General features: G+C 46.0%; 1 protein-coding gene across 1 annotated transcript in view; it reads left to right on the top strand.

Annotated features, from left to right (window-relative positions):
• DNAH11 (dynein axonemal heavy chain 11) overlaps window positions 1-18,722 on the top strand; it is a 361,565-nt gene that overhangs the window by 329,613 nt on the left and 13,230 nt on the right. Inside the window, exons 75-77 of the mRNA XM_088457375.1 lie at window positions 1,857-2,048; window positions 10,793-10,912; window positions 13,526-13,768. Of these exons, the coding sequence (XP_088313501.1) occupies window positions 1,857-2,048; window positions 10,793-10,912; window positions 13,526-13,768 (555 nt within the window). The remainder of the gene's footprint in view (window positions 1-1,856; window positions 2,049-10,792; window positions 10,913-13,525; window positions 13,769-18,722) is intronic.

Raw genomic sequence — 18,722 nt, 5'->3', positions numbered from 1 at the left:
CCTGTTGTCTCAGGGGCCCTGCCTTTACCCGGATCTGGGTCGGCTGTCTTTGACGGCGTGGCTCTTGAGACAGCCGTCTTGAGGTCTCGGGGCTTCTCCAGTTCGGTTGTTGGTACGATGCTCAGGGCACGCAAGCCTGCTTCAGCACGGATTTATCACAGAGTGTGGCACACTTACTTTCAGTGGTGTGAGTCCAGACTTTATGATCCTCAGGTGTTCCGAGTTTCTAGGGTCTTGGAATTTCTTCAGTCAGGATTGGATCTCGGCTTACGCCTTGCATCTCTGAAGGTTCATGTGTCCGCCTTGTCCGTGTGGTTTCAACGGCGGATTGCAATACTACCAGACGTTCACACCTTTTTCCAAGGTGTTCTCAGGATCCAGCCTCCCTTTGTGCCTCCTGTGGCTCCTTGGGACTTGGCGGTGGTGCTACGGGTCCTGCAGGGTCCTCCGTTTGAGCCTCTGGAGGCGGTGGAGCTCAAGTGGCTGACATTTAAGACGGTTTTTCTCCTGGCAATTGCTTCGGCCAGGAGGGTGTCTGAATTGGGGGCGCTTTCCTGTCGCCCTCCTTTCCTGATTTTTCACCAGGACAGAGCGGTGCTCCGCACTCGTCCTGAGTTTTTGCCCAAAGTGGTCTCGAAGTTCCATATTAATCAGGAACTTGTTGTGCCAGCTTTTCAGTCCCCTGATCTTTCAGCTGGTGAGACTTCCTTAGATGTGGTCCGGGCGCTTAGAATTTATGTAGACCGGACGGCTTCGGTTAGGAAGTCTGATTCCTTGTTTATCCTCCTTTGGTTTTCACAAGAGGGGTTGGCCTGCCAACAAACAAACGTTAGCCCGTTGGCTTCGTTCCGTTATTTGTGAGGCTTATGCACAGGAGGGCTTACCTGTGCCAGCCTCTGTTAAGGCTCATTCCACTCGTTCTGTGGGTCCCTCTTGGGCTGCTAGACGTGGCGCTTCTGCTGTTCAGCTGTGTAGGGCGGCCACTTGGTCTTCAATTCAAACGTTTTTGAGGTTCTATGCGTTTGACACCTTTGCCTCTCAGGATGCATCCTTTGGGAGCCGGGTACTCCTTTCAGCACAGGAGCGTCCCCGCCCTTAGTTGTACTGCTTTGGGACATCCCCAAGGTCAACCCTGTGGACCCCCTATGGACTCTGAAGTAGAAAACAAGAGATATGGTAAGAACTTACCTTTGTTATCTCTGTTTCTACGAAGTCCATAGGGTCCACAGGGCGCCCGCCCTGACGCACCTGGCTTCAAATGGGCTGTGTGGCTGGTCACCGGTTTTCCGTCTCCTATTGCTGTGAGTATGGTTTCTTGTGTGTTCCAGTCTTCCTTCTCTCTGTTTAGTCTCCTCCTCCGGCCTAGGCTGCTTACCAACTGAGGTGCCTGTGGCTCGGGGGCGGGGTATAGAGGAGGACCCAAGTGCATCCTGGGAGCTAAAAGCTTAACTGTGTGGTGCCCATGGATCCTGTTCCAGCTATAACCCCAAGGTCAACCCTGTGGACCCTATGGACTTCGTAGAAACAGAGATAACAAAGGTAAGTTCTTACCATATCTCTTGTTTTTATCAGCTTATAAACGGTAACTGAGTAACTTCAAAAAAGCAAGGACAGTGAAGCTACTAACATTCTTAGTACCCAGCTATTACTTTTGTAAATTATTTTATATGCTGTAATTGTGGTGGTATTCTGGGAAATTTTTATGGTTTGGCACCCAAAAAGTAAAACATAGTATATTTAGGAGGCTAGTATTTTACAGATGATGGCTTTGTGTGGAGGGTATTAAGGTTGTGGTGCACTTCAGATGGAGAAGGCATCACGGTGCATTTGATAACACTCTTACATGTGGTTTCTAGGATACCCTGGAGATGTGTGCCAGAGAGCATGAATTCAAGAGCATCCTCTTCTCTCTCTGCTACTTCCATGCCTGTGTTGCTGGGAGACTGAAGTTTGGTCCCCAAGGCTGGAACCGCAGCTATCCCTTCAATGCTGGAGACCTGACTATATGTGTGAATGTTCTATACAACTATTTAGAATCCAACACAAAGGTAAGCTAAGAACAAGGACTTGAAGACCCATGCACATTAAAATCTGCACAGTATATAACCATAATATTGTATACGCCAGAGCCATAACTAGGCATTTTGGTGCCTTGTGCCAGAAATAGCATTGGTACCCCAACCGCCCCCCCCCCCCCCCATTTAATTACAGACTGCGCGCGTCAAATGCTCTTGCCAAAAGTAGGGGTGTGACCATGCATAGAAAGGGTGTGGCCACACAAAAGTACCAATTCAAATTACACCACAGTAAACAGGGTTGTCTTAACAGCAGTGTGGGCTCTGGGCAAAGCAATGCACTGGGGCCCCTACCCACCCATTCACGGTAAAAAATTTAAATGGTCAATAAAATTAAACCCTTCTGCATGCCCATCAGACCTCCCACACATGCAGAAAGACTCTGTCTGACTGGTCTGAAGCCAGTGGATGAAGTGAAACTGGGCCTGAGGTATGTACTCGTCACCAGGGGATGGGGGAGGTCTGGATCAAAATACAGTGCATCGGCGGACGGGCTATAAAAATATCACAAATTTACCAACTGGCTGTGGCTGCAGCGGGGCGAGTTGGTGGGCCCCTACAAGCTTCGGGCCCTTGGGATACTGCCAACAAGCCCAATGGATGGACTTGGTCCTGACAGTAAAGCCTCTTTCAAATTATACCGCTTGGTAGTACTCCTTATAGACATTATGCCACTAGGTATAGCTCCTTATTCACATCACGCCACACAGTAATGCCCCTTATTGCACATTATACCACCCAATAGTACTCCTTATACACATTATGCCACTCAGTACACCTTATTTCAAATTATGCCACACAGTAGGCCCCCACCCTTACATATCCATTAGTAAAGCGTGACCTGGGCCTAATGCCCAGCCACTCACCAGGTGCCAGGCTATTGACTGCCTACCTTTTGGGCCCATAAAGTGACTTGGGCCTAATACCCAAAGTCACTTATACTTGTGGCATGGGCCATCTGTCCACCTAACATGCCCCACAGGCCCGAGGCCTGATTGCACACACGGGCCTAATGCTCGACACCTGATGATCTAGGAAAGGGGGGGGTAAATTAACGGTGGTCAAGGCTGCCTATGGGTAACTGGGAGATGCTGCAGTGGGGAGCTTTGTTTAGCCTTTGCTCAGCTGCAGCACTGTTCTGTCCTCACCTTCTTCTGCCATCTTCTCGCCTCTTAAGCAGCGGCCCGAGGTCTTCATCAGACTTCTGTTCCCAGTCAAAGACGCCGTCGCAGAGCTGAAAGCTAAGCTCAGTTGCGTCTGACATTAGACGCCGAAAGCGTGTGGAACTATGACGCGGCGAACTGTGATTGGCTCGCCACGGCTGCTAGCGATCAGCTGCTGGTCCACGAGCTATTATTGGCCTCCGGATGGTGGAAAATTTAAACAGGCGCTGCACCTGCTTGCTGGCGCTGTTAGCAGCCCGGCCACAAAAGATAACGGCGGTCGACGGTTCCGCCCACAGGGCGTTCTGCGCCTTGTGCAGCAGCATGGACCGCACCGCCTTAGTTACAGACCTGGTATATGCTATGGTGGAGATTAATCAAACCTTATAAAATGAAAAAGTGGAGATGTTGCCCATAGCAACCAATTATATCTTTGCTAGAAGTTTCTAGACTGTACTAGTTAAATGCTAGCTAGACTCTGGTTAGTCTTATATAGGCAAATACCTCCACTTTTACGTTTTAAATCATCCCTCAAGTATTGTATGAACATAAAACGCAATATATAGGTCCATGGGTTGTTTTTTTTAATAAAACACAGCATATCAAGCTTTATATTGGTATGAGTGCATTAGAGACAAGACACTGGCAGAGTTCTTTCCAGCTAAGCACAGTCACTGGGAGTGATTTATAACCTGGAAACAACACAGATGCACCTGTGTTACTGCATCACGCACATCTCTGCACCCGTGTGTTACTGCTTCATGCACATCTCTGCACCCGTGTTACTGCTTCATGCACATCTCTGCACCCGTGTTACTGCTTCATGCACATCTCTGCACCTGTGTTACTGCTTCATGCACATCTCTGCACCCGTGTGACTGCACACACACATCTCTGCACCCGTGTTACTGCTTCATGCACATCTCTGCACCCGTGTTACTGCATCACGCACATCTCTGCACCCGTGTTACTGCATCACGCACATCTCTGCACCCGTGTTACTGCACACGCACATCTCTGCACCCGTGTTACTGCATCACGCACATCTCTGCACCCGTGTTACTGCATCACGCACATCTCTGCACCCGTGTTACTGCATCCCGCACATCTCTGCACCCGTGTTACTGCATCACAAACATCTCTGCACCCGTGTTACTGCACACGCACATCTCTGCACCCGTGTTACTGCATCACGCACATCTCTGCACCTGTGTTACTGCATCTTGTGCATCTTCATGGACCAGTTGAACAGGAGCTTGTCCACCCCACATCAAGTCTGCTATTGACATTGGATTACATTGTTAATTATTATAGATTTTATTTTCTCCTAAAACACTCCTCTAATCTATATTTGTACATCTCACAATAAACAAAAAAAATAGTCTAATATTCGAAAAACCAGCCATGTTGTAGTTTTGTCTACAAGCAGTTTACATGTATATATTTTTTGTTACCTTTCACATAGTTAGGAAGGGATTAAAAATAAATAATTTATGCTATATGTTTTAAAGGTTCTATTTGTGTTAATTCAGAAGGCTAAAAAACAAAACAATACATAAATTATTTTCACATGTATACATTTGAGCCACCATTGTTTGTTCCTCATTAGTCAGCAGTGAGCAGATATCTGTGGGCCTGATTCAGCCAAGAACGCACCCGTCCGCTGCGAGAATATGCTAATCAATGCATACGCACGGAGACCGCAGCACAAGATGCAGACGCCCAGCCCCATACTAAGCCGCCCATCTCCCTTTATTCAAAGCCTGATCAGTATGCAAGATGGCGTAAACATCGATAACATTGAGAACCATCAGACCAATTAGCATATTAGTGGTAGACCTGACCTGTCGCAGGATTTTGGCCGCTTCCTGTGTAGAGCTTACGGTATGACTGCGTATGCCGCCGCACTGCATTAATTATGCACTATAATGGCATCCCAACCCACAGGCACGCCTGCGTTTGCCTGACCACCCCGTCACCACCCACAAATGGCACTTCCTGTCAATCAATTTCGGAAGTGTCTGCGTACATACTGCGTGTAGTCTGCATACCCTAACCTGATCGCAGTGGCTAGTTCGCGCACACGCATTGCATGCGCAGCGCGAAAACATCGGCCACGTGCGTACGTTCTCTCCTGTGCGTTCCTTGCTGAATATGGCCCTGTAGGACCTAACCACGCAATAAGAGATTATGACATGTTTGCCTTCTTAGTTCTTACGTGTGTCATTTACATCTACTGCTGGTTACACACTGGCCAACATATCGGCCGATATAATGTGGGCGCGTCAGCGGATGTGTACCAGCAATATGTGAACGTCGTTATAATTCTTGTTAGAGTAATAGAAGGTGTGCTGTAGGGACCCGGTAGAATGCATTTATATATAATTGATAGAACAAGTAATCAGTGTCCCAGCTTCTTATTTCAGTTTTTTTCTTATTTAACTTGATTCTTCCATGAATTTATTTATTACTATTTATTTATATAGTGCACACATTTATTCTGCAGCGCTTTACAGAGAATATTTGGTCATTCACATCAGTCCCTGCCCCAGTGGAGCTTACAATCTATGTTCAACACTGCTTCCTCTGTTCTGCTCCACACCAGCACTATGGACAAATGAGAAGGGCTGGCAGTAAGCGAATTACTGGTGGATGAAGGACAGAGCACTACTCAATATACAATGAGGCTTACTATTGCAGTAGGCGGGTGGTGGGAGAACATATATATTTGTACAGGCTTAGAATAACCTGTAGGTAATAGGTTACAACGTGTCAAAGAGGTGACTGGTCATCTTTAACAATAGCCCTACTGCAATATCTGAATTTACAAATATTTTAACCCTAAACCTGCAATTAGTGTAATGCTCGGTGCACACTTGCCGATCTGTACCTGGACGATATGTCGTCCATATCGTACCGCAGGTACACATTGAGTGATGTGATGAAAGACGGAACAATCCCTCGTTCTGTCCTCCATTACTTGTAACAGTGCTGCATGCGATATCGTCTGGTCGGCCATGCTGCAAATCCAACAGAACGATATCGCATGCAGCGCTGTTGAAAGTAATGAAGGTCAGAACGAGGCACCACGGTACTATATGGCCAACATATCATCCCGGTACATATCGGCAAGTGTGCACCGAGCATTACACTAATTGTAGGCTGTTAGTCCGTACACATTATACACTAACTATTGTTCCGATCCACGTTGGAATGATAGATTGTTCAATAGATCCAGATAGATTGTTCAATAGATCCAGTGTAATCAGTGTTTTTCCAAATGAAGAGCCGTAGTGTCATAAATGAGCCCTGCTAGCTGGAATGAGTGACCGCTCAATGTCTGCCCCATTTTGTCCTCTTGGACTGTTGGGAGGTATTTGTGATGCAGAGGTGTAAGAGTGCATATATAGCAGTAATATTTCCTTATCATACGCTAATTAGCAGTTTTATTCCCCCCATTTATGATAAATACATAGTTAGTGCAAAGGTTGCTGAGGTAACGGGTGTATGTAACACATACCTGCAGATTTCCACCACTGGATAAATGTTATAATAAGTCGAAGCTTTCTTGAAAAAAAAAAAGAAATGTCCTTTATTCTGGTAACAAAAGCAGTGGTTTACGTGTACATGTGTTCCTTATTCATTAGGCAGGTAATGAAGCATTTGCAGAAAAGTAATTACATACAGCAAATCTGACAGTTCTTAACATTGCATTAATAATCACTACAATTAGTTGTGATGATGGAAGCAATTTGCAGCGCGTCACATACATAAATAATGCTGAGATCCTTGCACGTGTCATTTTTATGTATTAGGGATGCCACCTTGTTGTGACATTCTCACTGATACTCTACTTGAGATGAAATTATGGTGAGATGAGTGATTTTATTTGAAAGGTAAAACAAGTTTATGCCATACTGATTAAATTAACAAGGTGACTTTGAAAAATAGTACTTATGTGGGCTGGATCCAGGTGACTGTGAAGTGCCTTAAATTGTTGGCACGTGTGGACCCATGTTATTTACTGGAGCCATACTGATGTGACTATTAATCACACATTGCTGTGACAAGTTCCGCTTTATAACGTTGTAGCTATAGGACCACTGAACCCAACATATAAGTCTCTTTATATAAACAAGCTACAAATCGCATTCTGAAATATGTATGTAAATGTGCAACATTCTGTTTACAGTCCCCATTGTTGTCTGTTATCAGCCATTTCTTACTCAACATGGCTGATTGTGTCCTTGGAATTGCTGTTAGGAAAATTTCCCTCCCCATCACCGTTTTCCTCATATGTCTTCCATTCCAATACACTTCTTGGAAGTAACTTCTTTGTTTCCTCCCCTTCCCGTAGCATCAGACAATGGGGAATAAGGGACAGACATACAACAAAGGGTAGGGAGCACCCAGGTCATGAGAGAGCTTACATTCTAATTGGATGAGGGCACAGCTGAAACAAGAGGAGCTGCTGTGGCTCGGAGGGGAGATTAGGATAGTTCTGAGGGTGCACTATAGTGTGGGAGTATTAGGGTAAGCTCCGATAAAGAGAATTGTGAACACTTGGTGGCTGTGCTATAAATCGTCCGCTTGCCAATTCTCAGCTGTTCAGTCCTATTATCGCACAATGGGCCTGATTCAGAGCCGGACGCAATTAGCGCTCGCTCGTCCAGAAAATAGGGGTGGCTATTCAAATCAACCGTTCGCTCTTTGCGGTCTGTTCACGCCTCTAGGTCTGAACGAGCGAACAAAACTTGCGGTCGTTTTTTGGAAAATTACGCCCCCAGGACCCTCGCATCCTACGTCATGTCCGCTATTTATTAGATTAATCGAGTACATCGACCAGCGTATGAACTGCTCGCTATTCTTGTGGTTGGTTTTTGCTACCACAATCTTGCGAGCAGTTCTGGCTATAAAATAACCCAGTGACGTGGTCAATGACGCTGCTGTTTTAATTATGCACACCCATAAAACGCCCGTTTTGACCTTTAAGCACGCCTGCGTTCGGATCTCCACTCCCCGTTTTCAAGCACCTTCCCCTGTTACCACCCACATACGCCTCTTTCTGTCACTCAAAATAGCAGGTATTTGCTATTTAGCGAACAAAAGATTTTCGGCCGCACTGACTGGTTCGCACATGCGCATTACGATCCGTACGCATGCGCAGTTGGGCAAACATCGCTCGGAACGAGCGTACTGCCGCTTACGAGCGGCTCTGAATCAGGCCCAATGTGTGCACACCTTAACAGTCCAATGCAGCACCCATTCAATCGGATCCAATGATTGGATCGGACCTGCTGCAAGACATACTGCATCAGATCAATGAGGTTTGTACATACCATTAGTCTGATTGCCCGTTATAGGGAATTTCATAATTGCACAGCAGCACAGGAGAGGTCTTGTATGCAGGAGTGAGAAGTGATTACCATAGATCAGCTAGATGGTATTTGAGATGTATAAAGGGGTGGTATAGGTAAGGGTGAGTCATTTTAAATACATTCTGGAACAGTCAATGTACGGATTTGTAGATCGGTGCGGCAAGAGATGGTCAGTCTTGCTATAGCGTTTAAAATAGTTTGATGTAGGATTTGGTGTTGAGTAAAGGAAATGGCTGACAGCGGGAGGTTTCAGTAATCAAAGTAAGAAATGATGAGAGCATAGATAAGATTTTTAGTAGCACCTCAGCTAAGAAGAACAGTATTTTGAAGATGGTTGTGACAATACTGAGAGAGAGACTGTATGTGAAGAATAAAGCAGGGGACGGAGTCATGTATGAAACAAATGCTGAGGGTTTGGGAGTAAATAGTGGTCTACTGTTTATTCTAGCACCCTGCACCTGTCACAACCCGTGGGATTTCGCTCTCTGCTCTGGTGCTTCTAGCACACTCAGATGATGCATCAAACTGCTGAGATACAGACCAGAGTGTGCTAGAAGCACCAGAACAGAGAGTGATATGATGAATGAGAAACTGCACAGGTTGTGACAAGTGCAGGGTGCTAGAATGAACACTGGTGGTCAGTGATGTTGAGGGAGATGAAGGAGAGGTAGTGTCTCTGGTGGGAAGAAGGGTGATCAGCCCTGTTTTGTACATGTTGAGCTTTTACATAGCATTGGGACATACATGTGAAGATAGCAGAGACCATTTGTGCTTGTTATATACTGTAAGTGATATATCAGCCACACTCAGTTAATTATTATCAGTGTAGGTAGGTTGTATTATTTTCCAAGACAATGTAGATATTAATTTGTAGGCACCACAAGCTCCACAGCTCTGGAGGGCCCAATGATTCAGTTATACTGAGACTTATGCTGGCCACACACATATAGCGATATTTTACCTGATCTGGCCAATTCCGACGCATTGGAACGACAGATCGTGTAAAGTATGGCCAAATCCTGAGTAAATCGTGAGTCCCCACTCACAATGCGATGCGCGTCCCCACTGGTCGCACATCGCATCGTCAGATCTGCCATGCAGTAGGGCAGATCTGACAATCTGGGACACAATGCACTGGAAAAAAAAAAAGTTAAAATGCACGATAGATCTTAAGTCAGATTGGATGCTTTTTACTCCAAATCGTGTGTAGGACTGCCGGGGGAGAGTTATGGGGAATATGTACACATCGTGAGATCGTGTGCAGATCGCTATGTGTGTGGGTACCTTTAGGGGGAGATGTATCAAGCGTTCTTAAGATAGGAAAATTTGCCCATAGTAACCAATGAACTTCAACCTATAATTTTATAAAATGTACTTAATAAGTGCTACCTCTAAGCTGATTGGTTGCTATGGGAAAGGTTTACACTTGTTCACTCTTGAATGACTGGATACATTTTCCCCTTAAGCTCTTTCCCATGAAGCAACTAGCAAGTAGTAGAACTGTAGGGTTGTCAGGCCCTTCGTTCCCCATGGTCTGGAGTTGCTCCATCAGTAGTGCACAAGGCTGGCAGCCAGGAGCATTAGGAAGAGATTGGGAGACTGCTGAAAAGATCCTAATTTTATTTTCAAGCCTCTTGGCTGTCAGGCTGAAAAAGCGTCTCTTTACGCTGTCAAAGGGGGCACAAATTGTAGGGTGACTGGTCACTATACACCTGTGGTTTTGCTTGTTGGGGGCTGTGGTTATTGTGAGTATGTTTCCATAAAACTCCCATGGATAAATGATCCTGCGTGATCAGTAGATCCCCATATGCGCTCTGTAGCGTGGTAGATCTATGGTATCTCAACTGGACTCATATAACTTCAGTCCACATATTAATATGCCAAGGAAACATGTTACAATTTGAGTTATCATGGGCTGATTCCTGTGGCAACTACATAATACAGAATTTAAAATGTAAAAATAAACATTTTAAATTGTTTTAAGTCAATGTTTTCTTTATCGAACATGGTAAAAAATGGTCCCTGTAACAGAGCTACTGTATCAACATAGCAGAGTGCCTATAGCAAAGACCACACTGAGCGCTCCCAGCCTATGGCTGTATCCTGTCATTGTAGTGATAAATATTAATACTGCTCTTTCCCGGGAACATCATTTACATTTCACTGTACACCGCAGGTGCCTTGGGAAGATCTGCGCTACCTGTTTGGAGAAATTATGTATGGTGGTCACATAACCGATGACTGGGACAGAAGATTATGTCGGACATATTTAGAGGAGTTTATGAGCACAGAAATGGTAAGAGTGTAAAATATTAATGTTTTTGGAGTACATACCATATTTCATGGGTCTAAGAATATATATAGAAATTATAGGGCGCTCTCCTAATGAGGACTGAATAAAGGCAGGCAGCTCTCCCAGGGGTTCACCAACACCCAGAACCAAAGGCAATACACAGTAAACAATGAAAGCACAAAATGCCTGTAATGGACCAGTGAGACACACAAATGTTGAAAAATAACAATGTATTTATAATATCACAAGAATTGTTCTATTTCAATCATTATGTTACTCATAAAAGTACCCTATATATATATATATATATATATATATATATATATATATATATTCTGCATGCAGAGAAAACTACTTATCACATCTAGAATTAATGAAATAAAAAGGGAAAAACCAACAGCTGTCCCTACTAATATAAAATAAAACTAGTATTGGCTTTGAATCAGCTAAACAATGCAATCCAGCCTCTAGCATCTCACAATAACATATGCATGAGACACTGTATCAATGAGATAAGTGAACAAAGTAACCCTTCACGATGTTTCTTAAAGTGTTTAACTAGAACTCCATGATCTAAGTGACTCAGGGGTCTATGTACTAAGCAGTGATAAGAGACAGAGTGAAAAGTGATAAGTCTGTGATCAGCTCCCAACTGTCATTTTTCAAACACAGCCTGTGAGATGGCATTTGGGAGCTGATTGGCTGGCACCTTATCACTCACTTATCACTTTTCACTCTGGGCCTGATTCAGAGCCGCTCGTAAGCGGCCGCTTGTTCGCTCCGAGCGATGTTCGCACATCTGCGCATGCGTATGGGTCGTAATGCGCATGCGCCAACCAGTCAGTGCGGTCGGAAATCGTGTGTTCGCAAAATAGCGAGGGCCTGCTAATTTGAGTGACAGGATGAGGCGTTTGTGGGTGGTAACAGGGGAAGGTGCTTGAAAATGGGGAGTGGTGATCCGAACGCAGGCGTGCCTAACGGTCAAAACGGGCGGTTTAAGGGTGTGCATAATTAACAAAGCAGCGTCATCGGCCACGTCACTTGGTTGTCTCTTAGCCTGAACTGTTCGCATGATTGCGGTAGGAAAATCCAACCACAAGCACTGCGAGCAGTTCAGACGCCTTTCGATGTACTAGATTAATCAAATAAATAGCGGAGATTACATAGGATGCAAGCGGCCAGGGGGCGTCTTTACAAAATAGTGAGCACATGTTTCGTTCGCTCGCTCAGACATAGAGGCGTCAACAGACCGCAAAGAGCGAGCGCTCTATTTAAATAGCCGGCCCCTTTTTCTGAACGAGCGAGCGCAAATAGCGTCCGGCTCTGAATCAGCCTCTGTCTCTTATCACTGCTTAGTACATAGACCCCTTAATGTCAATGGCAGCTCATATTAAAATTTCACTCCATCGACACTTGTCATGATTTTTTATTTTTGTTAAATACATCAGTTACTGGTAATATAATTCCACAGGGTTATCCTACCAACACTTGTAACTTTTTACAATCCTCTTCTCCCAGTGTCTCTGGCAAAAGATTTAATTAGTGGAAATATTAACGGCGGCTCCTTTGATCATATACACCTAAATGAATTCCACTAATGTTCCTGCCGCAATGGATCTCCTACACCAATGTCAATGAGGAGGGATCTGTTATTGTAGGACCCCTGAGACCCAGCGTGGCTGATCCCAAATTGAACAAGAGCTGTTAAATTGGCTATGTAAGCTCACCTGGTCTGTCAGGGGTTAATTGCAGGCCAGGTCTTACTGTTGTCTCCACGGCTCCGGATCACAATAAACGTTCCCTTGGGTCCGTTGTCAGCTCGTTCAGCCTTGTATGGTATTGCAGCTCGGGGCTATTTCTATGTAAGCTCACTTGGTCTTTCAGGGGTTAATTGCAGGCCACAGCTCCAGGTCACAATAAACGTTCCCTCTGGTCCGTTGTCAGCTTTCCCAGCCTTGTATGGTATTGCGGCTCAGGGCTATTGCACAGTGTCCTTCAGTGTGGCTATGTACCGGGGGTCCGTGCACCTCTTGCTGAGATCAAGGATTAAAATTGTGGGATCCCACCAATGGGATATAGTCGGCGGACGGGATGCCACCGGTCCGAATCCAGACCGCTGGAAGCCCAACACAGGACTTGAGATAGGTGTTGAAATTCCAACACCTATCTTAATCCGGACTCCGAAACACAGACGCCAGCCCAAACCAGGTAGGTTCAAGGCATTCTGGCTCAGAGTTAGGTTTAGGTAGCATAGCGGGGTTAGTGTTAGTTTTTTTTTTTGGGGGGGAAGGATAGGGTTAGGCCTCAGTGGGGGGGGGGGTATAGGTTTAGGCACTAACGGGTTAGGCTACAAGAAGGGAGGGTAAAGAGGAGAAGGGGGGGATACCAACCATCGCGATGCAGCTGTCAGTATTTTGACAGGAGGCATCCTGACAGCCGGCATTACATACCGATTCCCCCCACAATAATATTAAAGGTAATTGAAAATACAATTCTGTTGTGGAGCATCTCAGCACAGAAATTTGTATTGTGTATGTCCAGCATTAGAATTTAGCCCATTGCAAATTTTTTTTTTCAAATATTTAATGCAGCTGTCAATCTGCTTCTTTCTTTAAGCTTGATGGAGAGCTGTCACTAGCTCCTGGCTTTGTAGCACCACCAGATCTGGATTACACTGGATACCATGAATATATTGATAAGATGCTGCCTGCGGAAAATCCTGTGTTGTATGGACTGCACCCAAATGCCGAGATAGAATTCCTAACAGTGACATCTGATAACCTTTTCAAGACTATCCTAGAAATGCAACCTAAAGATATGCTGATTGGTGAGGGGTCAGCACTGTCTCCAGAAGAAAAGGTAGGAGTTGCTAGCATTTGAGCATATTGTAGAACAGTGTATGTCTAGCTGGCACCTACAGAGAGCAGAAGCACCAGTTGTGGGGACTGAACAAATATTAAAAATATTATTCAAATCAGATTTTGACACAGCCCCCATACACTGGGCTATGGCCCCAGAGGTGCGTCTAGGGGTGGTGGGTCATGCGGGGCATGTGCATTGGGTGATCATGCACTGAGAGCAGGGAGGAGAGGCCAGGCCAGCATTCAGTTACCTCCTCCCAGGGGCTGTGCTCTGTTGCATGGCTCCTCTTTCTCCTCACTGGCAGATTAACAGCCTCAGCAGGACCTACCCCACAGGCAGCTGTTGATGCTTCCTGTTCAGAACAGGAGAGAAACATAAAATATCTACAACAGGTATATGAGGGGGTAAAGATTATGGTAAGTAATAGTAAGAATATGTGGTTGCTGCTTTAATGGGGTTTAATTAAGATGAAAAGTTTGATTGATGTGAGACTGGGGACGGGAGGTTTACCGCAATACATAGGGATCGCCATATGTACTAAAAGGTCTGTAGTCACCATAGAATTCTATGGGGTTGGGATGTGCACATATGCGACAAGCTTTAGAAAGCATAACTTTCCATAGCTCCTGCCCAACAGGTAAGCCATCTACAGATAGCGTTGCCTCTACAAGACTATTGGCTTCTTCTCACAAAAGCTCCATAGTTGTGGGAGATGATCTTATTATCATTTACTTGTAAGACCCCACAAAACTCTGCAGCGCCGGACAGTCAGAGTTACACATGCCCATAAACCAGAACGAATACAGACAAAGGAGGAGAGAGGGCCTAGCTCCTGACTTAAGGGTTAGGCCAGGGGTAATCAACCCTGGTCCACAAGAGCTACCAACAGTGCATGTTTTCCAGGTCTTCTCACAGAATCAGAAGTTAAATAATTAGCTCCACCTGTGGATCTTTTCAAATGCTAGCGAATAATTTACTGCACCTGTGCGCCAGCTAGGTGGTCTGGAAAATGTGAACTGTTAGTAGCTCTCGAGGACCAAGGTTGGCTACCCCTGGTTTAAACAGTGTCTTTTGTAACATACCCTGGAGATGTTTCTAAAGCTGGGTACAAACGTAAAGATTTTCTGTCCAACCATCCAACTAGTTGATTGGTTGGAATGAAAATCTGGTAACGTATGGGAGTAACTGATGATCAGCAATTTGCTCCTAAATGCCAGAAAACAGATGAAAATGGACGTTCAGACAAGTTTGAACAAATTGTTTAGTTCAAACATTTATCAAACAGTTTCTCCTTCATCGACTAGGGGACACTGGAGTTCAAGACAGTGGGGTATAGACGGTGGTAGAGTAGAGCCTGGCACTTTAAATAATTTAGAAGTGTGACTGGCTCCTCCCCCTCTATGCCCCATCAGCCCCAGTTTTTAGAATGTGCCCGAGAGAGCCGGTCGCACATCAGGCTGTCTCCAGCCTTTCCCATATAATTATATTTTAAGCTTTTATTACAAGGTCTCTTACGCCTACCACACTGGGTGTGCTTCAGCGCAAAAGGTAGGGGACGCCCTGTCCTTGTATGACGGGAGTTTAGTGCTAGCTACAGTGGATAGCTGGTTGCTAGCTGTATGGGAACTAGCCCAATTCCATTTTGCACCATAACACCACGTTAGGTGGTTCTGAAAGAGGCCAGTTCAGTCGATGCATCACAGCTAGAAGCGAGGGGTTGACGAGACAGTCCCGCCAATGCAGCGCCGCTTGGCAGGCTTCCCTTCGTTCTATAACAAAGGGCGCCTAGCTTAATCTAATGGCTTGGTATCTTAGCCTGTGAAGTATCATAGCCTCATGGTGTACTAGCTCTACTGTTCTGGTGCTGCTGCCAGAACTTATGGTTATAGCATACCCTTCACCCAGGGTTAGCACATTTTGGCGTCCCATCCCCAGGCTTATGCCTCACATGGGCTCGCCTTAAAGAGGGGCAGTATCTTCCCATGCATATATGTGGCAGCACATATACTACATTACTACATATACTACATTATAGGCTGGTCTTAAAACCTTTCACCAGCTTTCTGTGCTTACCTTAGAAGGTATGCATATGTGCATCTATTTATTTCTCATGTGTTCCCTTCGGCAGCACATATAGGAAGAGGTTAGTAACGTGGCATTGCTGCCTCACAGCACTGAGGTGGTCTTTTTGATTCCCACTTCGAAAAATGGGTTAATCTGGCGCTAAAATGGCTCACCTGCTAAGGCGAGTACACCTGTAACAGAAGGGTCCCAGGATTGAAACCAGTCTGGGACAGCACGCAGCTAACATATCCTGCCCCTGCGCAGTAGCAGAGTGACGGCCACACGCGGTACATGAGCAGTCCCCCTGCGTGGGGGTAAGCCACGTGTATGGTATGTATATGTGTGTGTGTGTATATATATGTAATATGTATATTGTATTTTATACTAGCCCTGCAGTAGAACATATACATGCTGGAGTGAATTTTATCCTTGGGCTCAGTTCCTTCCATGGCTTTAATTTTTGCTCATGTTCTAATTTTACAATATTATTGTCACCTACTAAATTTGTATGTAGGTATGCATATACATATGTGGATATCGCTTCTTATCCTTACCATAAGAGCAGGGGTAGGATCTGTTCTTATCAGTTTTATGTCTGATACCTAGCATATTGATAGAAGGCTGCGATTGGAGGCTGGACTCCTGATGCGGTAGATGGTACAATAACTCCGCTTAACACGATCTCTCCCGGGGGATTGGGTTGTGTGTATATACATGTATATGTGTAGGAGGCCTATACTTCCACAAGCATTAGGTTACCTATAATACCACGCATGGGAAGCCGCCAGGGATTACCAGAAGCTGTAGGCTATATCCATACATATTATATGGTGGCTCTATAATCTAAGTCATGTGCTGCAGCTTACATAGTGATAGTCACAATTCCCTAAGGCATTGCTTCTAGTATGGACCCTAGACATGTCACATGTATATAAGGATATATACTTATATAGCTCGGTTCATGTTAGTCTATATCTATGGCGCCCCGTTTCGGGGGACCTATTATCATTACAGTGATGCACTTGGTAGCAAACTTGTAAGACGCCCATTCCTTGTATGTATATTTCCTAATAATTGGGAAACAAAAACAAGAGATATGGTAAGAACTTACCTTTGTTATCTCTGTTTCTGCGAAGTCCATAGGGTCCACAGGGTTGACCTTGGGGTATAGCTGGATCTGGATCCACGGGCACCACGCAGTTAAAGCTTTGCTGCTCCCAGGATGCACTTGGGTCCGTCCTCCTCTATACCCCGCCCCGGCCACAGGCACCTCAGTTGGTATGCAGCTAAGGCCGGAGGAGGAGACTAAACAGAGAGAAGGAAGACTGGAACACACAAGAAACCATACTCACAGAAATGGGAGACGGAAAACCGGTGACCAGCCACACAGCCCATTTGAAGCCAGGTGCGTCAGGGCGGGCGCCCTGTGGACCCTATGGACTTCGTAGAAACAGAGATAACAAAGGTAAGTTCTTACCATATCTCTTGTTTTCTACTTCAGGGTCCATAGGGGGTCCACAGGGTTGACCTTGGGGATGTCCCAAAGCAGTTCAACTAAGGGCGGGGACGCTCCTGTGCTGAAAGGAGTACCCGGCGCCCAAAGGATGCATCCTGAGAGGCGAAGGTGTCAAACGCATAAAACCTCAAAAACGTCTGAATTGAAGACCAAGTAGCCGCCTTACACAGCTGAACAGCGGAGGCGCCACGTCTAGCAGCCCAAGAGGGACCCACAGAACGAGTAGAATGAGCCTTAACAGAGGCTGGCACAGGTAAACCCTCCTGCGCATAAGCCTCACAAATAACTGAACGAAGCCAACGGGCTAACGTTTGCTTGTTGGCAGGCCAACCCCTCTTGTGAAAACCGAAGAGGACAAACAAAGAATCCGACTTCCTAACCGAAGCAGTCCGGTCCACATAGATTCTAAGTGCCCGGACCACATCCAAGGAAGCCTCACCAGCAGAAAGATCAGGTGACTGAAAAGCTGGCACAACAAGTTCCTGATTAATGTGGAACTTTGAAACCACTTTGGGCAAAAACTCAGGACGCGTGCGGAGCACTGCCCTGTCCTGGTGAAAAATCAGAAAAGGAGGGCGACAGGAAAGCGCCCCCAATTCTGAAACCCTCCTGGCCGAAGCAATTGCCAGGAGAAAAATGGTCTTAAACGTCAGCCACTTGAGCTCCACCGACTCAAGCTGCTCAAAAGGAGGACCCTGCAAGACCCTCAGTACCACCGTCAAGTCCCACGGAGCCACCGGAGGCACGAAGGGAGGCTGGATCCTGAGAACACCTTGTGTAAACATCTGGCAGTGTAGCAATCCGTCGCTGAAACCACACGGACAAAGCAGACACATGAACCTTCAGAGAGGCCAGGCGTAAGCCGAGGTCCAAACCCGATTGAAGAAATTCCAAGATTCTGGAAACCCGGAACACCTGCGGATCATAGTTTCTGGATTCACACCACTGAAAATAAGTGCGCCACACCCTGTGGTAAATCCGCGCGGAAGCAGGCTTGCGTGCCCTAAGCATGGTACCAATCACTGAACTGGAGAAACCCCTAGACCTCAAGACGGCTGTCTCAAGAGCCACGCCGTCAAAGACAGCCGACCCAGATCCGGGTAAAGGCAGGGCCCCTGAGACAACAGGTCTCGACGCTGAGGAAGAAGGTACGGAGCGTCGATGGAGAGGCACCTCAGATCGGAGTACCAAGGACGTCTGGGCCACGCCGGAGCCACCAGCACGAGCGTGCCGCCGTCCTGCTTGAATTTCCGCAGAACCCGAGGAAGTAAGGATATCGGAGGAAACAGATACGCCAGGTGAAACGTCCATTTCACCGACAGAGCATCTACCAGACAGGCGCCTGCGTCTCTTGTCCTTGACCCGTAAACG

Source organism: Taudactylus pleione, unplaced genomic scaffold (assembly GCF_031769625.1).
Source record: "Taudactylus pleione unplaced genomic scaffold, aTauple2 ptg000758l, whole genome shotgun sequence".
Classification (NCBI taxonomy): domain Eukaryota; kingdom Metazoa; phylum Chordata; class Amphibia; order Anura; family Myobatrachidae; genus Taudactylus; species Taudactylus pleione.
This window is presented reverse-complemented; position numbering and strand designations above follow the sequence as displayed.